This window comes from Carlito syrichta, unplaced genomic scaffold (assembly GCF_000164805.1).
Source record: "Carlito syrichta isolate Samal-C Ts95f unplaced genomic scaffold, Tarsius_syrichta-2.0.1 Scaffold303376, whole genome shotgun sequence".
In the NCBI taxonomy this organism is placed as follows: Eukaryota; Metazoa; Chordata; class Mammalia; order Primates; family Tarsiidae; genus Carlito; species Carlito syrichta.
The window spans coordinates 383,540-406,447 of NW_007247472.1; the positions used below are offsets into that span (position 1 = coordinate 383,540).

The 22,908-nt window shown below is 47.3% G+C and overlaps 1 protein-coding gene and 1 pseudogene across 4 annotated transcripts in view; one reads left to right on the top strand and one right to left on the bottom strand.

Moving 5' to 3' along the window:
- Positions 1 to 3,063: 3,063 nt before the first annotated feature.
- Positions 3,064 to 22,908, bottom strand: part of FLNB (filamin B) — a 152,293-nt gene continuing 132,448 nt past the window's right edge. For all 4 annotated transcript variants that reach the window (XM_008058541.2, XM_008058540.2, XM_008058538.2 and 1 more), the window contains 8 exons: positions 18,855 to 19,121; positions 18,001 to 18,138; positions 16,540 to 16,655; positions 13,232 to 13,364; positions 10,216 to 10,392; positions 5,574 to 5,792; positions 4,187 to 4,390; positions 3,064 to 3,273 (listed from right to left, as the gene is read on the bottom strand). In XM_008058541.2, the coding sequence (XP_008056732.1) occupies positions 3,086 to 3,273; positions 4,187 to 4,390; positions 5,574 to 5,792; positions 10,216 to 10,392; positions 13,232 to 13,364; positions 16,540 to 16,655; positions 18,001 to 18,138; positions 18,855 to 19,121 (1,442 nt within the window). In that variant the 3' untranslated portion in view covers positions 3,064 to 3,085. The remainder of the gene's footprint in view (positions 3,274 to 4,186; positions 4,391 to 5,573; positions 5,793 to 10,215; positions 10,393 to 13,231; positions 13,365 to 16,539; positions 16,656 to 18,000; positions 18,139 to 18,854; positions 19,122 to 22,908) is intronic.
- Positions 20,432 to 20,750, top strand: LOC110595679 (annotated as a pseudogene).

Sequence of the window (22,908 nt, forward strand, 5' to 3'; positions counted from 1 at the left end):
ACACCAAACTCCTCAAAAGGCCCCTTTGAGGTCCTAAAGCTAAACATGTGGTCAAGGGGCCTAAGTGTTTATAAGTGCATTGGAAACAAAGAGACATGTTAATAGAACGTTTCCTTCTTGGCAGCGAAGGGGGCGGGGCTTCTTGAAGGCGACTGCTGCCTGCCGAACCTCCATCAGCCATTGGAGAGTCTTGGCCCCATTGGCTCCTGGTAGGAAAGGAGCAAAGTCAACAGTGAAAGTTGGAAAGGACCTGGCACCAGGCCTGTCCAGGGTCAAGTTTCAATTTACAAGGTGTTTGCCCAAACAGCTGGTTTCCATAGCAGCCAAGACCGGGTGCAGATAAACATTGCCCTATAGTTCTAGCCATTTACCAGTAAACAGGTGTACAGATCTCCACCCTGGGATGTCTATGGAATAACAGACCTTTGGAGGGGAATGTGCCCCATGCAGGGGACAACCAGGTGCAGCCTCAGGTGCTAGCAAGCAGCCCTGGGGTGGTCTTGTGTGAGGAGCGCTACACCAGCAGGTGCTGATCTCGGCAGTTGAGACTCTCTCGGTGGGATTTCATCTGATCCTCATGACCACCCAGAGAGAGGTACACTCAGGTGAGGCAAGGCGTCATCCCCAGGGCCCCACAGCCAGTGAACAGAGGAGCCAGCGTTTAAGCTCTTGGAGTGCCTGATGCCAAAGCCCATGCCATTAACTTACAAATGCTGCCGCCTCTCACCAAAAACCAGCCAGGCTTCAAGAATGCAGAGAAATCAATGGCTGTGCTCTTCTGGGAGCAAATCCGGCATCATACTGTGGCCTGGCCAGACCCTCCCAGGTAGAGCCTGAGTAGACTCCCCAAAACCCATGGACCTTCTCTGGCTCCAAGGAGTCCAGCAAACAGTGCTTCATGGCACTGGTCATAGGCAAGTTGCTCCCTTCAGATGAGAGGCGGTCAACTTCCTTCCCTCTCCTCTTTCTCCCACCTCCTGGAAAGTCAGCAGCCAGACGGCAGAAGAAACACAAAAATAACTCAGTCTCCTTTCCCTGCTTCTCTCTCCACCTCTCACCCCACTGGAGATACCTCAGCGTGGCAACTGTGAGGGGTTTAGAGCTTCCATTTTGGGGTCAGAAGGCCTGAGCCCAGGCTCTGCCCCCAAGTGAGCTTTGAGTCTGCAAACACGTCAACACAGTCTGAGTCAGTCTTGTTGTCTGTAAAATGCTGTCACAGGACTGCTGTGAGGGCTAGGAGCTGAGGTGCTAGGTATATCCTAAGCATTCAGCAGGCAGAAGCTCTTAAAAAGAGAAGGAGAGAGACAGAGGAAGAAGGGAGGGGAAGTCTGGGGCCCAAATATTACTCTGTGTGTCTCGGTGCAGTAGAATGAATGACAAGGAGGAGCCTTCTTGTTTAAATACATTCCCTAGAAAGAGGGTTTCCAGATATAATCAGGAAAAGACATTCCTCACAGAAAGAGGCCAGGCTCATCGTCAAAACAAGTTGCTAACCTTTGTCCTTTTAGCCAGGGGCTGGGAGAGCTGCTCAGGGCCTCAAATCATTTATTCAGAAATGACACATCTCAGAACACCAGGGGAACTTTACGGAGCATTTTATTTAATAAGTTATAAGATACAATTTACAGTCGGTGTTTGATTCCAGTTTGGCGTCCACATCCCAGCGAACGATGCCTGTGGTTCTCACGCATCAGGCTGCAGGCTGCTCCAGTTTCTACAGGTGGGCTTCTACTACCAACACTTGCCCCACCACGCCCACAGCAACAGCGGCCACTTCCTCAGGACTCAGCAGCAAATCACAAAGGTTCGCCTGCCCAGACCACACTACACATCTGGGCTCTGCCATCAGGCAATATCCCAAAGCCAGCTCAGGTCTGCAGGAAGGTGTGCAATCTGTCCCACACCCCACCCCATTTCTGGATTTCTGCACCTGCATATTGCTTTCGAAACAGCCTCACATGACATGTGGTCGTGGCCAAGTATACAGCCACTGTTGCTTTGGCTCCATAGCTTTTGCTGCTTCTGCCAAATGGTAAAAAGACCACTGATGAGCTGCTGTCCTCCTCTCCCCCTCAACAATTCCCTGACTTTCAGGTCAAGAGTTTCTTTTTCTCCTATCTATACAGATCACTATTTTCCAGAAAAAGTGACCCCTGGGGCTGGCTGGAACAGAGGTGGAGTGCTATGCCAGAGGACCGGTCTCACGATGGGGGTACTAACACATGGACCACCCTGAGGTCACTTTAAACATTTTGGTAAGACTCCCCAGGCTGACGAATGGCTGGGGCGTGTGTTAAAGCAATGGGCTAGTGTGGGTTAAGAGGGATCTTTGGCAAGTGAGGAGCTGCTCACCAATGCAGAATTTCCCCAGACCAAGTGACTGAAAAAGACTTGAAAAACTAAAGCAAAAACATGGCCACCAGGATGGTCACACGTGATGACTCTGCAAGAAATCATCATCTGAGAGTGGGGAAAGGCACTTGAATGCCATGCAGGTCAGTCTGCCACCACATCCACTCTGCCCTTTGAGATGTGGAGGAAGGCCAGAGAGCACGGCAGATTGGTAGAGTAGTGTTAAAGCAATGCTTGCGACTTAACAGCCCTTTCTTACAAAATACGGGCACTGGAAGAGATTGAGCTAGTTTGAAGGCATCCCCTTTGCTAAATGACAACTTAAACTAATTTCTTCTTCTTCCCTGTCCCCCTCCTCCCAGCTTTGTTTCCTAAATGCTGAAGAGTGAGCCAGTAGCATAGGCTAGCCAATTTCATTTTTGAGAAACATCAGTCTTGCCTGTGTTCTTGGTCTGTCTGCAGTGGGTGGTCTGAGCCACCAAGAGTTCCGATCTGAGCTGAGTGTACTTGGGATCTTCTTAACCCATTGAATGAGCTTGCAATGCTCAAGACTCTCCAACGCATCCCTCAAGAGTCAAGTCCAGGACTTAGTTCTGAAGGCATTTGGAACAGCAGCGTCTTAGGGATGGGGTTTCAGACTCACAAACAGGCCAGAGAACTTGGTATAAAATGAACTATAAACAAGCAACAAAAGCAACCACAGAACTCCTCCCTGGGTTTGCTGAAAATCGTCTTAAGGCACCGTGACATGGAAGGGGCTGCCGGGGATGTGCTCCTCCCCCCACTTCACAGCCAGCACGTAATCCCCCCTCTCCTTGACGACGTATGTGACGTTGTACTGTTGGTTGCCAACGTGCTTCATGGAGACCTCTTCGCAGGGGGTGGTGGGCCCATGGACCCCAATCAACAGCATGTTGGAACCTGGGAGGCAGAAGGAGGCGGTTACTCCATCTGGGTGGCAGGGCAGGCACAGGAAGAAGAAGGGATATGGGAGCAAAGGCAGAGAGACCGGGCACTGCCTGCTGGACTTCTATGGTGACACTTGGGGCCCTTGAGAGGCAGGACAGTGTGGTGATTGCAAGTAGAGAGACAGAGAGCTTGACCGTGCAGTTTCAGATTCCTACCCTGCCACTTCCTACACTTGGGTGACCTTGACAAGGAATTTCACCTCTCCCCACCTTAGCTTCCCCCTCTGTAAACAGGGAATGACAACAGTTCCTACCTGAAGAGCTCGCTGTGAGGTTTATGAGTTATTATATACCAAGCCCTTAACACACAGGAAGGGCCACAGAAGTGTTGGCTATTGGGATCTTCTTGTTTCCTCTCACAAGAACCTTAAGGAAGGTACTGTTATTCCCATTTGAGAGAAGAGGAAACTGACTTTAGAAAGTGATTTTGTAACTTGCCCAAGGTCACATGTCTAATAAGCTTTGTGAATGAGCAAATGAATGAGTGAATGAAGAGGGAGAACCAGGTTTCCAGCCCAGGTATGCTGGATGCCAGAACCCAGACAACTTGACCATTGACACCCAAATTAATACCCAAGTTCAAATTGCAACTAGTGCCAGAGAAGGGGCCAAGGTTACAGATTCAGTTTGCCCATCTAATGGGGACAATGCCACCTTTTCTATCTACTTTGAAGTCACGTAAAAGGAGAGGCAAAAAGAGAAGGAAACCATTTTTTAAAATATTAAGGAGAACAGAGTAGTGAACATGGTTTTTTGCAAACAGCTGGGTTATGCAGGGGGTGGGCACTGCAGGGAAGGCTAAAGTGTACCGAGGTGCCCAGCCATCCCTGCCCCACCCTGCCCTCGAGCAGGCCCACATAGCCTACCGGCTTTGCTGCAATCCACCAGGAAGGAGCTCTTCTGGCCCACAAAGGCTTTCGAGAGCCCTGCCCCCTTGGAGGTCACCTTGCTGGCGTCTGAGGATGCCTTGGGGATGGCGCTATAGCAGGTTTCCGTGGAGGACCTGGTCACTGACTCCACCAGGATGGACGAGGTCTCATTGGCTGAGCCAGGGATGACGAGACGCTGGCCTAGACATGATAGGGGGCAGGCATGAATGGCCACACCAAGAGGGTTTCTTAGCCAGTGGACAGGTGAGTGTCCCTCAGAGATGCCCCAGGTAAGCCCCTGTACCCCAGCACCTGGATACAAAGGCCACCCACCCCTATTCCACACCTGTAATGTCTTCGAAACCCCTGGGGTCCCAACCCATACAACTAGGATCTGGCTTTCTGGGCAAATGGGTTGAGTCTGGCCTTGGTAACAAGGCCTAGAAACTTCCCTGACATAAAGTCACCCTGTGTGATTCACACTTTCTATTTATATAAAATACTCTATGTACAAGCAGTGTGAAAGTTTGGGAGGACATATAACAAAATATCAAAAATGATTATTTGCATGAGAGAGGATAATTTTTCTATCTGAACTTTCTAATTTTTATACAATGAATCTACCTTCCATATACAACAGTGAGTCATGACATGTGGAAGGTATTTCCCTCAATATTTATGGTGGTGACCTGGGGTGGTGGGCTGTGAGGTGGTTCTTACTGTTTGGTGTTTCTTGCAGTGTTTTGAAGGAGGTACATTTTTATAAATTTTTGATTATTTTCAAAGTGAAAATTAGAAACGAGAGGGTTTCTCAGGCACTGATCTAACAAATACTAAGATTTAAGATTTCGTATTTCTTTTTTTTTTTTGAGTTGGGAGTCTCACTCTGTCGCCCAGGCTGGAGTGCAGTGGTGCACTCACAGTCACCCCAGTGTCAACCTGCTGGGCTCCAGCGACCCTTCCGCCTCAGCTTTCCAAGTAGCCGGAACTACAGGTGTGCGCCACGATGCCTGGCTAATATTTTATTTATTATAGAGATAAGATCTCGCTAAGTTGCCTGGGCTTGTCTCAAACCTGTGAGCTCAGGCAATCCACTTGCCTTGGCTTCCCAAAGTGCTGGGATTACAGGCTGAGCCAGATTTCACATTTCTTTTCTGCCAGGGACAGAAAATCATCTAACACACTTTCTCAACTTGTACTACATACCCCCATTCTGCAGAGTTATTTTGCATGTTTCAGACACTGCCTTCTGACATGTCATACTGTTTTTTGACATTCAAAATTCAAAGTAGATTCAATCAACATTTCTAAAATCATCCATAGTTTCCATGATTGGCAATCTGACAAGACCAGCTCCGCAGCATCCAAAGGCGGTCGATGTTACCTGTCACCTTGGCCTTGAAGGGACTGCCCACAATGTGGTTGGGCCCGCCATATTTGACGCCGATCAGGTAGTTTCCAGGAGCCATGGGGGTGTACATGACTTTGTACCCTTCAGGGGTTTCCTGGCAATCCATTTTAACCTTGGATGGGCCTTCAATGGTGACGGATAATGTCCCTGGACCTGCTCGGGTGGTGTTGATAAAGAATTCGGACTGGATTCCTGGGAGAAAGGAAGAGGGAATGCTGTGTGGATACAGGTTTGGAGGGACAGGGTGTGTGGTTTGGGAGGCCTTCCCAAGAGCACTGAAGCAGTAGTGGGAACACACACAGGTCCCCTCACAGGAGGCTCATCCTGGTGGCACAAGAACCCATCAGTACTAATTCTGAGCTTGGCACAGAGAACCCCAGGCCCTCGGGGTGGGAGCGCCCTTTCCCAGGCCAAGAGGGGAGTACGGCTGACATTTCGCCCACAAGCACCAACAGCCTGGACACCGTGTTCTCTCCTCTGGGCATGAACTGTGACTGAGTGTGAGAAGCCTGAATCAAACTGTAAGCCTGAAGTGCTCTGCCTCCGGGGAGGTGGGGGAGGAGTGGGCCCCTCTGACCTTTCCTTTCTTCTCTGAGTAGACTTGGAGAAGCCAAGGAGGCCCAGCATCTCCTCTTTTCCCCCTCGGGCTCCTCACCCTGGGCACCACACTGCAGACAGGCGCAGCCACCCTGACCCGCCAGCCCACACACTTTGCCGTCAATACCAGCAACAGCACAGGAACCAAGCAGCGGCTCCTGCTGACAGAGCACACGTAGCCCACTCAGGCCCCAGAGCCTGTGCTAAGCACCCTTTTGCCTGTATGTGACATGGAATTCTTTCACAGTGTGCCTGCCTCACAAGTGACACTGAGGCTCAAGGAGGTTCCAGTCACTCTGCACAACTAGAAAGAGGGAGAGTTGGCTCTGAACCACGCCTGTGTGGCTCTGGTACCCAGGCTCATCTCTTAGCCCCTGAGAGGACAGTAGGGCTGCCTCAGATGCCCTAACTGCAGCCCCAAGACACACGGCCTCTCGGCTGGCCCAGTGAGGGCCTCCTGCACAGACATCCCGCCTCATGATGAAAGGAAAGCTAGGCCAAAAGAGAGTGCTGACCAACAACCTGCCTGAGTCTATTGCTCCACAAAAATCCCCACTCCCTCAGCCCCCTTTCCGGTCCAAAGGGAGACCGTGTGGTCAGTGGGGGCCTCTAGGGTGTCCAGACACCAGCCATCTGCCCGCTACAGTGCCCTCTATGGCGCATCCCTGGTGTGGCATCCCTCTGCAGGACTGTGTTTCTGCCAGAGCCTTAGACACTGCCCCAGCTGGGAAATATTTGGCTTAATTATAGCTCCTAGGCCAGAGAAAGAGTTATTGTTCTGGTTATCAATAAAACAAAAGAGCTGCTATCGTGCAACCCTTAAACACAATCCAGCTGTTTCTGGAAGTTCCTGTGGCTCCTGTCCCAAGGTACCCCCAACTATCTCAACCTTGTCATGGTATCTATTCTGTGCAGCCAAGCAGCCCCTCAAGTGGCAGCTGTGAGGCTGGGGTCTGTGTGGGGAAGATGGGGGGGAGGTGAACAACAAGGGGACAGTGTGTCCACGAAGTAGCTGTTAGGTGACAATAAGAACATATATTTTTAAAGATGAAAATATCTTGCTGCAGTGGAAAGAAGCTCCACGCTTTTTAATAAGCTGCTTTGTTCCTGAGAAAAATCTATTCATCCTGACTGTGAGAGCCCAAAAAGGCAGGGAGGATGAGCAGGTTTGAAAAGGGAAATCAGGAATTAGGGGACAAGAGCTACTTGGTTTCACCTCCTTTAAGGCTCAAAACAAGCCTATGAGGTAGGCTTCCTTCTTATTTTCATTTTACAGGAAAGGAAGTGGGGGCATAGTGAGGTCAAGTATCTTGTGTGGAGTCACACAGCTGTGGGCCAGCAGAACTGGGATTTAAACATAAGGTTTGTCCAACTTGGAGCGAAGGCACTTTGCCCGAGAGAAGACAAGAAAAAAAAAACAAAAACCACACACAGAAGTCTTTCATCACTGCCTGCAGCTATAACCAATATCTCATACTACAAAACACCTCTAGGCGTGGTGCTCCACCCACAACACCCCCCCCAACAAATACATCTGAGTGAGTTCCTGCGAGGTTAATGCATGTGTAATGCAGCATCATACCATCTTTAGAGTGGGCAAGTGGATAGAGAGAGGGAAGAAGGCTCTAGCATATTGGGGTTTCCAGATCAATTTCATCAGTAAAACTGCTTGGCTGTTCCAAAGAATCTGGAACTCCCTGGCTAACTCCCAACCTGTCACCTGGCCTCCAGCAGAAAGTCCAGCCTGAAATTCTCCACGTTCCCATGCTCCAGAATCTGCAGAATGGACCATTTAAAGTTTGAGCTAAGAGATACAGCAAATCCACCCATAAAAACACAAGGAGGTTTGCTTTGTTCAGAAGGTCAAGATGTTGGGTCCTTTGGCGGCTGAGCACAGATACCTTTTCATTCCATGCACACTGCAGCTGTGTAATCTCAGAATGGGTATTTGGGGAAAGGCTTGGGAGTGGGAGGGCTAGAAAAATAAGACGCCTTCCCCGTGACAAGAGCAATATTTACACAAGGTCTGAAACAGGCCTGCTCTGTACCTCACCCCTCCTGGCCAGGAACCTCCCGGCAAGCCTAGATTCCCTCCCTTAGCAGCACCCAGCACTTTTGCAGAGCACAGCCAGAAACCCGAGCTCCCAAAAAGGTATTTGAGCCACCAAGAGGAAGTGGGTGTGAGGCAGCAGGAGGGGAAGATGATTCCTGGCCAGCACAGAAGATCCCAGCAGCAGCTGTGTCTCCTTAGACCAAGGCATGCCGTGCGCTCCAAGTGCTAGGAGGACTCCACCAGGGCCCTGGAAGGTGAGTGGTTTGTCAGAGACTAAATGCCTGTGCTGTTGCCTGGAAACCTCTTTAGGTCGACTGGGAGGACAGGGGTCCATCCTGGTTTAGGATACCTCCCAAAGTGGATGGGGATGCCTCTGTGTGCACCAGCCACTTAGAGCGGTGGCAAAGGTTGGGGGTTAAGGGCACAGGTTGAGGCCACAGATCTGGATTGATTCCTGGTTCTTCCTCCTTCCAGCTGAGTGGTTTGGGGAGTGACTCACCCTCTCTGTGTTTCACTTTCCTCATCTGTAAAATAGATATCACCTAGGGCAAAATAATACTTGTGCCTTTCACAAAAGACAGGCTGCTGGCTGGGAGTTCAGTGTGGAGCCAGACTGGACTCACCTGGGGAGTCTGGCAGCACTCACCCCACCCCCGTGGGTGGTTTGCCAAAGCCACTGCTTTGGCCAGAGTCCCAGGTAGCATGCCAGCCCAACAGTCACTCCTGCACCTGGAGAGGGCACTCGGCCACTTAGGACACTCACTCCCCAGGGCTGGGTGCCAGATAATGATGGCTGCTCATCCCCTCACCCACAGGAGGTGAGTCTGCTCCATCCCACTCACCTTATGGGATGGGCGGAGGATGAGGGAGCAAGGGGAGATTGCACAACAAAGGACTCAAGAGACAGGGACAGGCTGCCTTCCCAAGAGGGTCCAAAGTGACACCAAATACAAATCACACCCCAGTGAGTCCACACTGGGGACTTCCCCTGCAGAGTCTACGAGGACAAGCTCTCATCCTGGCACCCTCCCTGACAGTGATGCAATGCATACCACTTGATGCCCACTTCTAGGGCTGTTCACACAGCTGCGGTTCATGGTAGGATTACTAACTCCAGCCAGTTAAAAGGGGGTAGATTGGTGTGTTCTAACATGAAAAGATCTTTAAGATGCCAAGGTAAAAAGGCAATCTTATTGTAGATGCAATAAGATTACTTCTGTAATATCAAATCGAAACTTGCACCAGTCTGTCTAATAAAACAACCAGTTAACCAGCCTGGCGACCAAGAATGAAGCCAGACGAGAGACTGCATGAAGGTCCTCCCTGAACTGCTTGCAGTGTTTCCTCCTGGACCCAGATGGGGGAGGAGGCAGTGCAAGGACATGGAGTGAGTTTCATTTTATATACTTCTTTGCTGCCTGTATTTTTCACAATCAAACATGTCCCATCTGAGGCAAAGATTAAAATCAATTGTAATAGGTCCAAAAACTTTCAGCATTATTCTACTGTTTCAGTCTTTTCTCCTCCTCTGTTAGGATCAGAGAATAAAAGGAGGAGGAGATAGGCCATGGCAGGTCTTACTGCTGCTTCAATGCCCGGGAGCTACAAAAGGAACTGATGGTAACAGGCCTCCCAGGAGGCCCGTTAGAAGCATCATGAATTCTGTGCAGGCAAAGAAACTCTCAGAATTAATGACACTGTGTTGTGTCCCGAAGGTCAGGAAACGTGGCAGAGGAAGACATTTGAACAAACAGTAATGAGGTGTGGTAACACGGCTGTCAAACCCTCACTCTGGATTTATCGTGGGTCAAACCACATCTCCCAAAACAACTCTGCACAGCGAGTACTTCTAAAGTCTGCGCTATTCCAGTTTGCCTGAGAACACATATAAAAGGCTTCCCTGTAGCTTGAAGATTTCCTGGAACTGGCTCAATTAAGACTTCGAGAAGCAGAGTAGTGTGTTACCTGTGGTGCCCCCCTCAAGCCCTGCACCATAGGCAGACACCAGGGCAGGGTTTCCTGCTTGTCCGGGATCCCCAACACGCACTTTGAAGGGGCTTCCAACCACATGGCTCCCATTGAACTTGACGTCAATCGTGTGGACACCATTCTCATGAGGGATAAAACGAACAGCGTATTTATCTATAAGAAAGACAAAGACACAGGATAAAATTGGGCAAGTGGACACCACAGAGCTAGGTGAGAACAAAGGATAGCAGGCCAACCCGAGATGGCCAATTTTAAATCATTTAAAGACAGCAGTTCTGCTGGGAGCCTAACACCTACTTCGCTGGGTTTTAAAACCAGATAGGCCTGCGTGTGTATCCCTAGTTAACCCTTTGGGAAGTGCATCCAAGTCTCAAATTCTGTGTTCAATACCTTAACCCTTGCCTCAGAATACTTCTTTCCTTTATAAAAAACTCACTTCTCACAGAGTTTCTCTACTTGGCTACCTTAAGGGGGAAAAACATGATTCCAACTGGCCTTAATGCTCCTTAATGAAGCTCAAAGGAACAACTGCCCCACAGGGCAGGCTCCTGGCTGCATGTCTGGCGCACAGCATGTGGCAAGATGATCTGTTGACTGAAGGGGGCAGTTGGAATGTCTATCCATCATGCATCACCTGACCAGTCCCTTCCTCCTCAAAGCCTTCCTGCCTGGGATGCAGAGCTGGTCCCCCTACCTCTCCAGTCTGTCTCTTGGCTTCCTATTGGCTGTTTGTACTCTTCAGCCCCTTCAGAATGTGTGTCACCCAAAGCCCCACCCAAGTCCTCTTCCCCTCTGGTGTCTCCAAGAGGTGCATGAAATGGAGCTGCCCACCGTATGTCCTATAGCACCACACTTCCTCAATCATCCTGAGCTGGGTACCCACCTTCCTCTCCTAAAGCCAGTGTGCTTCAGGGGAAGCTGGTTCCACCTCTAAGTCCAGGTATGATCAGGGGAAAAATCCTTCTTTCCCCAAACCTACATCAATTAGCACATGGCATTTCTATAGCCACAGGAAACGACTCGGGAGTGGGCAAGTGGTTCAGTTCAATGAGATGGGAGGAGAGGTTTGCTGGAGATTTTGGGGAAGGGAGCCTCTCAGACTCCTGAGAGAGAATACTGAGAGGATGTTTCCCTTAATTGGTGTGATGGGAAGGTGGGACATCTGGCGCTGCTGCAGCTATCCTGCCACCAAGAAGAAAGCCAGCCTCAGAACTGGACCACAAAGCAGAAGAGCAGAGATATTTGGGGCCTCAGAGCTGAATGACTGAATCAAATCAATAAAACTCTCTCCTTAGACTGAGCACAGTGGCTCAAATCTGTAATTCCAGCACTTAGGGAGGCAGAGGTAGGAGAATGGCTTGAGCCCAGGGATTCTGAGACTACAGTGAGTTGGAATTACTCCAATGCGCTTTGGCCTGGGTGGACAGAGTGAGACCTTGTCTCAAAAACAAACAGAAAAACCATACCTTAGATCTTGAACTTTCCAGATACATGAAAGTTCTATGAGTTACCAGGCCACTTCATCGTGTGACTTGGCTCGAATAGAGTATTCTATAATTTGCAATCAACAGCATCCTAATCGTAGCACACTGGTGATCTCATATATCTGTAGGGCTTCAAATTCTGCCTGGGGCTGAGGATACCAAAGCCTACTTGTTGCAGGGCCCGATGGCACAGTGATCTATTAGACATCCCCATTTGGATGTCTGGGGATATTTAGACAACCCCCCTCCACAATAAAATATTAGACTCTTGAAGACCCTGGCCCACCCTCAGACTGGTGTCCCTACTTCTGATAACTACAGTGTCATCTTCCCACCCATTTACTAAGCTACATGTCACTTTTCTGAACTGATTCTCACATTCATGCCCTGCAGCCAACTGGTCACCAAGTGCCAGAGTTATGTGGCCTCAAGTCCTCCCTTTCCAATGCTACGGATTAATTCCGTTTTCTCAAATGGGCCACTCTGGGAGCATCAATTTGCCACTCTGCCTTTCAGATGCTCCAACACATTCTCTACAATGTGGCCACACTTGAACCGAGGTCTGCTCCATCCCTCACATTTGATTCTTCTGAGGCTCCCCACTGCCCTTTCTGCCTAGTGGGAAAAAGGTATCCAATGTCAAGCCAGGACCCAGATTTCTAGCCTCACTATAAAGGCACTGATCACAGGTCTCCTCACACAACAAGGCCCACATTAAATGTCACCCCTGAGAAGCCCTCCTGAACAAGTCAAAGTAGAAGCTGTCTCTGTCTCCTGCTCTGATCTTCTTCACTATTTACTCCTCATTCCTCCTGTGGTATAGGTGCTCACTTGGGGCTATCACCTTGTTTTTGTTCAGGTCACCACCAGACCAGTTCGTTGAGGGCGGGAATAATGTATTCCTCAGTCTTACCCTTCTCCTAAGTCTTTGACACTTAATAAAAATTCACTGACAAAATGGTCTCTTTAAAGTTGGTTAAAATATCAGACAATTCCATGTACCAAGGTGCCGAGTAAGAAAAATCATACAATATTAGGCCCTGGAGACACAGATTCTCTTTTGTTAATTTACATAGGAATATTAATCTACCTTTCTCTCAGAGGAAAGTAAGATAAAAGTGTACTCATGTCATAAGGTCAACAATATAATAAAAATCTATTGAGACTTTGTAAAAATATGGGAAAAAAATAGTGACGAATGCCATGCAAAAAGAATCTGAAAAACGAACAGAAAATAAAGCAGCATTTGTATTTTTTTAAAATAAATAAATAAAGAGAAAGAAAGAAAGGGCATTCTATCCCAAAGTAAAGGGTCTCCCTGTCCCTGGCGAATGTTTATACTCTAACTTACAAACAATGTCTGGCGAGACCAAAGGGAACTCAGAGGTTTGCTGGCAGTAATGAGACTGATTAGTCTTCCTTCTGGGAGGCACAATTTACAGGAACACTCTGCTGAAAAATGCTGGTGCTGGGACCCCTCCCCCTCCCCAACTAGGCCTCTTGCTCACCTGGCTCCAGCTCAGACACGTGGCACTCCTCCACGGCTCCAGAGGGGCTGTGCACCTTGGCATCAATCTTGCCTTTTGCACCATTCAACCTTATAGCAAAGGATGCTGGCTGGTTAACTTTTAGTCCCGATTCCTGAGAATTTAATACATTGGACAGGTTATGGCCCTTGGTGGTCCCGCACAGTGGCACACACTGACCTGACCTGAGACTCCGGGTCCATGCAAATAGCCCCAGAATGTTTTCCCATCTGACAACAAAAGAGCAGGTGAGTCATTCTACATTTCTAGTATAAAATATAAGAAAGCAAAAACACAAATCTGCATGGTGTTGTGTGTAAACCATTTTGATTTAGGCTGGAAGAGATGGTTCTGGGTTTGGAAACGAGATTTCCCAGTCGATAGGACTATGGTCTCAGCATCCCAAACAAGACCTGTGCAGGCCAGAACAAAAGCCCAGTATCTTCCAGGTCATAAAGATAAGGACCCCCATTAGGAGGAACCTGACAGCTGTCAAAACCGTACATTCATGAACATGAACACAATTTTGTGTCACTGCTGTTTGTTGTTACAAGGGTAGGAATGGAGAGAATTTATCATTATGCAGAGGAAGTAGTACTGCACTGTGGCTAAGAATCAGCTGAACCTAAGGCTACTACCATTTCCTAGCTAAATAACTAAGTTGCTAAATCTGAGTCTCAGTTTCCTCGGTTGCAAAATGGGCATAAATAACTGAATCTGCTTCAGAGAGCTTCTGTGAGGATTAAATGACACTATGCATGCAAAACACTCAGCACAGGGTCTAGCCCATGCACAGAAAGGTTCAAAAATGTCAGTTTATTATTAAATATTAATATGCACTTCGAAGTTATCTATATCCCCCAAAAAGCAATAGGAGAAGTACAGCTTTTGCTCTACCCTGGATCAGTTTCACTCCCTATGGGATTTGAAGTTTAGATGGTTAGGAACAAAGCTGAGCAGCAACATTTTGTATGTTTTAAGACTGGCCAGTCCCGAACAGGAAAATTGGACAAGTCAGTAGTTTTGATTTCAACTAGATTGGACAGTCATTGATCAAGCTAACAATAACTGTAAAGCAGCACAGTTCACACTTGTGTGCAAGTGAACCATTTGGGGATCTTACGAAAATGCAGATTCTGATCCAGTGGGTCTGGGATGAGGCCTATGATACTATGTTTCTAGTAAGTTTCCAGGTGATGCCAAGGGTGCTAGCCCAAGAACCACACCTTAGCAAGTCCCTAAAAGCTGCATTGTCTAATTTGGTAGTCACTAGCCACACGTGGCTACACTGTGTGTGTGTGTGTGTGTGTGTGTGTGTGTGTGTGTGTGTATTTAAACTTAAAGCACTTAAAATTCAATACAATTTACAATTCCTCTGGCCACATTTCAAGTGCTTAACAGCCACATGTGGCTAGAGGCTGCTGTGTTGCACAGTGGAGATGTGAGACATAATCATGACTGCAGAACTTTCTATTGGTCTGTGCTGCCTTCAAGACTATAGACTGGGAGGACAAAACACAAAATCAAGGAGTCTTTGATCACCAAATCACTCCCATCCCAAGCCACCCCCATAAAGTGCCAGCTGACTCCAATTTTCTTAAAAGTCTCAAAAGCAAGACAAAACAATACATGCCTCTCTCTTTCCTAACCAGCACCAGATGTGGCTGTGCAGGCCTCCACTAAATCTCTGATAAATAATTTACATATCACTCAGCATCAAATGACCCGGGAAGAACAAGGGACGATGCTGACAAACACGCCCCTCCTGCTGTCGCAGCTGGTTACAAAAGCTTGATATACAGCCTGCTGCATACTTATTGAAATATTTATGACCAAACCATAACGAGAGGACTGTGCAGAAAAGTTTTCTGAAGAGGATAGCTCCAAGTCAGTTCCTTTTAAACAGAATTATTCATATTACCTGAATCCACTTGCCACTAAATCCTCAAGAGGGAGATAAATGCCTCGGAAGATTTGAAAGAAATCTTCGAGATGCACGAAGGCAGCTTTCTGCCCTCAATAAATGCTGGGTTTATCTCCCCCCGTAGGTTTTAGTTAAGTCAGCCACAAAATAAACTTCTGTTAAGAAGCCTTTAAATGAAACACAAGAAAAACATCTGCCCCACAGTGACCAACCAGTCAAGACCCTTGGTTCTCTCCAGGAGAGGCCTCTTCAATTTGTGGACTGTGCTTCTGGGTTGTTTGAGTCCCTCAGTGAAAGACTAATGTTTGAAACAACTGGTAGTATTCCAATCCACCTTGGAATAGGGATAGAATCTCAAATATAAACCAATTGTATGGAACTAGATCCAAAGATATCACCAATCTGAGATACAAGATTGGATTTTAATCAAGCCAACATTTTCGAGACTTGGGGCAGCCAGAGGCCATTGAGAAACCCCTGTAACCCAGAAATCATACTTTGGCATTCTGGTGATGTTCTACAACTTAACTGCTACTACGAGTTCAGACATCTAATTATTTTTTCAGTGTTCTGAGCCAAGACCCAGAGGCATCCCCAGTGGTTCTCAGTTTGGCTGAAGGTGCTAATGTAACCTTGACCTGAGTGACCTATTTAGGACACAAAGAAGAGCTGTGTCTCCTGGTATCCCAGTAGGGTGGACTATGCAACCGTTTGACAGTGTAGGGTGGAGGTTAAGAAGGTGGTGGTTAAGAGCACAGGTTCCGGAGCCACAGAGACCTCACTCTGCCTCACACTAACTGGTTCTCACTAGCCATGATCTCCTGCACCTCGGTTTTTCCATCTTTAAAATGGAGTCAAGGGAATCTACCTGCCAGGCTGTTGCAAGGATTTACTGAAGTAACACTGATATAGTTATTTACACACTTAATATAAATAAATCAGAATAAAATAAATGGCAATTGGCTTTCTGAGAAAAAGGCAGCCAACAGCATGCTGAACATCACTGCTGTTATTACCGTGTTTGTTTTATTTTGAAAGCCCTCCATATCCCTTCAACAATATTAGCAGGCTTCCTTTGTTTCTCTTAAATAAACATTTAAAAACAAACTTGCCCACAAACGCCAAAATGTGTTGTTGACTGTGGTTCTGTTTTAGTTCATCCTAACTGTCTTCTGCCCTGAGTGTGCGGGGAGTTGACTCTGCCATGGGAAAGCTCGCCTATAACCGGCAACCCCTGTGGTCTCAGAACCAAAGGGGGTATTGAAGAGGTCTCAGAACCAAAGGGGGTATTGAAGAGGCCTCAGGAGTCCAGGGGTCTCACTGGTCGGCCTGTGGCCAAGGAGATGGATGCTTCCTTGCGTCTCACCTGAAGGCTCATAACAGTAAGGCGGCGGGCGTCGTCGGAGGGTGCGATGACCGGTACCAGGTAGGGGCTTTCCGGGATGTGCTCATCGTTGAACTTGATAGACACCTCGTAGTTACCTGTGAGGACAGGAAAGTCCCATAATTTCCAAGCTCCTGAAAAGTAGTTCCAGAGGGGCTTCTTGCTTCTTATCTACATTTTAGCCTTTGGGGAGAACCAGACCCTCTCCATGGCCACAGTTGATTGGTCGAGAGGGGATCGTCTGGCTGAGGCTAAACTAATATGATTTTTATAGTTGAGCAAGGCCAGGGATTCTTAACCTGGGTCCACAGGGTCTCCCCAAATGGTCTGTATACAGAATTCAGGAGATCCATGGGTTTGAAGGGGAAAAAAATTACATCTTTTTTTCACTAACCTCTAACTGAAGTTTATCATTTCCTTTCTTTAGCAATGTCAACAAGAAATCAAAGCACATTAGAAGTACCTGTGACTTGTATCCCCATTAAAAAATCACAGCTACATTTATATCATTTTCAAGTTTTAAAGATACCTTGACATACCATTTACCTGTACTATTACTTTGAAATTAAGGTGATGCTGGGCATGGTGGCTCAAGCCTGTAATCCCAGTACTTTGGGAGGCCGAGGCAAGGGGATTGCCTGAGCTCAGGGGTTCGAGACCAGCCTGGGCAACTTGGTGAGACTTCGTCTCTACAGTAGATCAAAAAATAAGCCGAGCATGGTGGTGTGCATCTGTGGTTCCAGCTGCTTGGAAGGCTAAGGCAGAAGGATTGCCTGAGCCCAGTAGATGGAGGCTGCAGTGGCCGTGAGTGTGCCACTGCACTACAGTCTGAGTGACAGAATGAGACTCCAACTCAAAAAAAAAAAAGGAAGAAATTAAGGTGATATAATTTAATGTATTAATGAAGACATGAATGTGCTTCTATGTAGCATATCTATTCTTATAAGATTTTGATATCTACATTTTAATATAATTGATTTCTTTTATAATCTGATATATGTTATGTGTCTTAAAATATTATCCTGAGAACATCCCTCAGAGGCTTTACCAGATGCCAAGAGTCAATGGCACACATAGGTTAAGAACTCCTGCTGTAGGGCACTCAGAGGCTGAGACTGTTCTTCAGGGGCAGCCAGCCATGGGCCACGGGTGGGCAGAGAGAAAGGCTGGTCATGAGAGAAAGGCTCGTCATGAATGAAGCAATTGAATGAAAGCATGAAGCAGAGAGGCCAACAGAGAAAGACGAGAGACAAGAACAACAAGAATTCCCACCCATTGGGGATCTGGCTGTATTTCTTGCTACTAAAATTCTAGAAGCCTTTCTTCTGCATCCATACACAAAAATTCCTCATTTACTTAAGCTAGCTTGACAGATTTCTGTTCCTTGCAACCTAACCATCTCCAAACAAGAAAAATGTCCTCCTGCAACCCTTGAGTACATACCAGGCTCTTGGGCGATGTAAGACACACCGCATGACCCGTTTTTATGGTCATCAAAAGTAATCTCGGCTTTACTGGGGCCCTCAACAGCGATGGAGAGACCCCCGGCGCCTGCTTCCCGGGTCCAAATGCTGAACTCGGCTGAGAACAAAGAGACACACCTGGTTAGTTACCAAGCCCAGTAGGGGCCCTGCCCCTCTTCTTATTCAAATCTCCAGCGCTAGGTTTAGTTCATTGCCAGCCCTTTCCTGTTTCTCTAACCCCAAGCAGAGCCCAAGTAAAGGGTGTCAATGAGATTTTCTAAGCACCATCAACAATCACCAAGTTCATGGGAAATCTGGCATCTTTTGAATACACCTAAATGAAGGCAGAAAAGGATGAGGATGTTGTTTTTCCCTCACAGATATTCCCATGTACAGCAATCATGGAAAAAGATCCTTACAGTTGGTTTTGTAGCATTCTGGTGTGTTTCACAGCACATTAGCCCTACTAGATGCCCTAGGAACAGTCATACTCTGCTTCTCTCTTAAGAGACACAGATGCCCACTAATAAGTTACAGGCCCCAAGAAGGCCCTCAGTAAGGAAGATTTAGCTTTGGGTAAGCAAGCAATTCCAATTTTTTTTTAAAGCAGAATTTATTAAGAGGACAGAAAACCTCCCACAGTGGGAGGGGACCCGAGGGAGCTATCCCAATTCCAACATGTATTTAGTCACAGATGCCTTGTTTTTAAAGAATGCCCCTTAATACCACCCATCAGGAGGTCTTCTCCTTAGAATAGGAAAAATGGGTGTGGGTGATCACTGCCCAGGTTCAACTCTTATTCTTGCCAAATGAAAACCCTGACTGGATGCTCACCTGGGACTCCTGCTTCTCCTCTCTCCAGGCCAGGGCCTCCTGCCCGGACTTTGTGGGCACCACCTTCGCCCAGTGGCCCCACAGTGAACTGGAAGGGGCTGCCGGTTACATGCTGCCCACGGTACTTGACACTGACTGTATGCACACCCATCTCCTGGGGCACAAACCGGACGCAGTGCGAGTTCTTCCCCATGGGCACAATCTCTGCTTCCGTCACACGACCAGAGGGGCTGGTGACGTGGGCCGACATATCACTGCTGTCGATTTCTGAAAGAGGGCAGGGGGTTGAGAGAGAGAGGAGGTTAGGGCAAGGGCCCGAGTATGGGCAGGACATGCAGAGTAAGCAGCAGAGGGCAAGGTGGGTTCAGTCCAGTGAATGTGGGGCGCTTAAGCTTCCACCCAGCAGGCCGGATGCCCGCTCTCCTGAGGCCAGCATGAAGGAAGCAGGGCCCTTCAGGCCACCCAGTGCAGAAGGCATTCTAGGGATCCTGACACTTCTTCTTCCTCCCAAGTACTTTTATAACCTTCCTGGCTGGAGCCCAATTAGTTCCACGTGGCAGCTTTGAACTCAAGCCTGACCTGACAGTTATGGCATGTAAATAAAAACTAAGGTAGCTCAGACATTTCTCAGTCAAAGGTGACGTGATCATCCATCATGCTTAGATAGGCTCTTTTCCACAGGTAGGTATGGGGAGAAAACAAGAGCCATCCACCTTGCTGTCATAAAGCTTTTGCATTTCTTTTCGGCAACAAGACAAAAGGCATTTAAAGAAAAAGGTGAACGCACATCATTCCAATGGCAAAGAAGAACCCAAGCACGAGCAAAGCTTTGAGCAACTAAAGTCCAGAGGCCACACTTTCAGAAAAGTGATGCCTCCGTCACCAACACTGGGACGCAGACCAGGTCTACTCCACATGAGCTGCTTGTGTCATGCTAATGACTGTGCCTGCATCGAAGTGGTGGGAACAGGGACTGCATGCAAGGTGTTGAGCACTACCGTCACCCAAAGTCGGTGTGAAACTGCACCCTCCAGCCCTACCGAATGTGGGTCGAGCAGATCATGACCCTGAGTCCTGAGGACAGAAAAAGGAAGGGAGGTTGAAGAGAGGGTTACCCCATGTTATGAACTGAATGTCTATGTTCCTTTAAAACTTGTGCGTTGAAACCCCCTCCCTTTCCCTCGAAGGTGACAGTATTAAGAGGTGAGACCTTTGGGAGGCAATTAGGATTAGATGAGGCCATGAAAGTAGAGCTGTTATGATGGGATTGGTGGCCTTATAAGAGGCCTGAGAGAGCTTGTTCTGTCTGCTTTTCCACCATGTGAGTCTGTAAGGAGACACTGTCAATGTGCAGCATGGAAGAGTGCCCTCACCAGAACCTGACCATGCTGGTACCTGATCTTGGATTTCCAGTCTCAACAACTGTGAGAAATAAAATTATGTTGGCTGCCACCAGTTTATGTTATTTTGTTACAGCAGCCCACACTGACTAAGATACCCCATATGGAGAGAGAGCAGGACATCTGGCTTCTGGACGGGATCCTCTGAAGCGCCAACAATGAAAGAGAGAATTAAATATGGGTGATGTTGAGAAAGGCAAGAAGATTTTTGTTCAGAAAGTGTGCCTAGTTTCACACCGTGGAAAAGGGAGGCAAGCACAAGACTGGGCCAACTCTCCACAGTCATTTTGGGCAGAAGACAGATCAGGCTGCTGGATTCTCATACACAGATGCCAATAAGAATAAAGGCATCACTTGGGGAAAAGATAACATGATGGAGTATTTGGAAAATGCCAAGAAGTACATCCCAGGAATAAAAATGATCTTCGCTGGCATTAAGAAGAAGGGAAGGGGGGCAGATTTGATAGCTCATCTCAAAAAAGCTACTAATGAGTAATAATTGGTCACTGCTTTATTTATTACAAATGTCTCATGACTTTTTTTATGTGTACCATCATTTAATTGCTCTCATACACTAGAATTCATACAATCAGTGGCTGACAGAATATTTTTGTTGGACAGTCCTGATTTAAGTGTGGCTTGTGGTTAAGTGAATAAAGATCTTTTTAAAATTTTAATAGTAATCTGGCTGGACATGGTGGCTCAGTCTGTAATCCCAGCACTTTGGGAGGCTGAGGCGAGTGGACTGCCTGAGCCCACGGGTTCAAGACCAGCCTGGGCAACTTGGCGAGACCTCGTCTCTACAATAAATAAAAAATTAGCCAGGCTTAGTAGCACAAGCCTGTAGTTCCAGCTACTTGGGAGGCTGATATGGAAGGATCGCTGGAGTCCAGCAGGTCAATGCTGGGGTGACCTCGTGAGCATGCCACTGCACTCCAGCCTGGGTGACAAGAGTGAAACTCCAACTAAAAAAAATAAATTATTTTAGGCTGGGCTCGGTGGCTCAGCCTGTAATCCCAGTGCTTTGGGAGGCCGAGGTGAGTGGATTGCCTGAGCCCACGGGTTCGAGACCCACCTGGGCAACTTGGCGAGACCTCATCTCTACAATAAATCAAAAAATTAGCTGGGCGTGGTAGCGTGCGCCTGTAGTTCCAGGTACTTGGAAGGCTGACGCAGAAGGATTGCCGGAGCCCAGCAGGTCGAGGTTGCGGTGGCCAGGAGCAGCCACTGCACTCCAGTCTGGGCGACAGAGTGAGACTCCAACTCAAAAAATAAATAAATAAATAAAAATTTTTTAATACTAATTAAATTTAGTAAATGCTATCACTGTTTTCCCCTTCTAAGGATAAAACTGTACTTGATTAGTAATGTTCAACTTTTCACAAAGATGGTGAATACCGTCTTAAAACCTATTGGGAGATTGGTTTATGAATTTTTTTTTTTTTTTAGTTGAAGTCTCACTCTGTCATCCAGACTGGAGTGCCTCAACCTGCTGGGCTCTGGCAAACCTTCCACCTCAGCCTTCCAAGTAGCTGGAACTACAGGCGCGCGCTACCATGCCCGGCTAAGTTTTTTGATTTATTGTAGAGATGAAGTCTCACCAAGTTGCCCAGGCAGGTCTCGAACCCATGGGCTCAGGCAACCCACTCACCTCAGCCTCCCAAAGTGCAGGATTACAGGCTGAGCCACCGAGCCCGGCTTATATTTTGATTTATATAACTGGTTATATGAATATATTTAAATACCAGGGAAGTCCCTTCACTGTCTCAGAACCAAGCAAGATTCACCCATTTTGTGTTCATTGGCCTCTTAAAAGCAAGGACTGAAGATAAAATAGCAATGTCTACTTTATATTTTTGATCTTAACTATGCCAATCTAATTAGAATTCCCTGTATCTAAAAGTGCTGTCTTTTACTTACTAAAAGGTTTATGTGTATTGTGGTTAATGCATAATATCAAATAAAGACTATTTAATGCTTCTCACATTATTATAGGCAATCTTTAAGGTCAAGTGTTTTTATTTCTTATTTATTTTTTTGAGTTGGAGTCTCACTCCATCACCCAGACTGAAGTGCAGTGGCACACTCCTGGCCACCGCAGCCTCGACCTGCTGGCTTCCAGCGATCCTTCCACCTCAGCCTTCCAAGTAGCTGGAACTACAGGTACGCGCTACCACGCCTGGCTAATTTTTGATTTATTGTAGAAATGAGGTCTCACCAAGTTGCCCAGGCAGGTCTCGAAGCCGCAGGCTCAGGCAATCCACTCACCTTGGCCTCCCAAAGCGCTGGGATTACAGGCTGAGCCACAGGTCAAGTGTTTTTAAAAGCTAGTGTGACAGGAAATAGTAGCAAGTTAACCTTTACTCTTGAATTGTTTACTAAGTCAGACTAAGTAATAATTTAGGATTGTCTTTAAACAGCTATCAAAAACACAAAAAACCATGGAACTACTATGTATATGTGATTGGGAATGGTGCTTTTGCCAACTCATTAGAAAGATTAAAATAGAGGAGATACACACAAATTTTAAAATTATGTGTGATCATAAAACTTAAGATAATTAAAAATTATAGATTAAAAAAAAAAAGACATCCCATAAGGTCTGGGTCCTGAAGACTAGTAGAGCTGGTATGTGGTCCCCCATCTTAACTGAT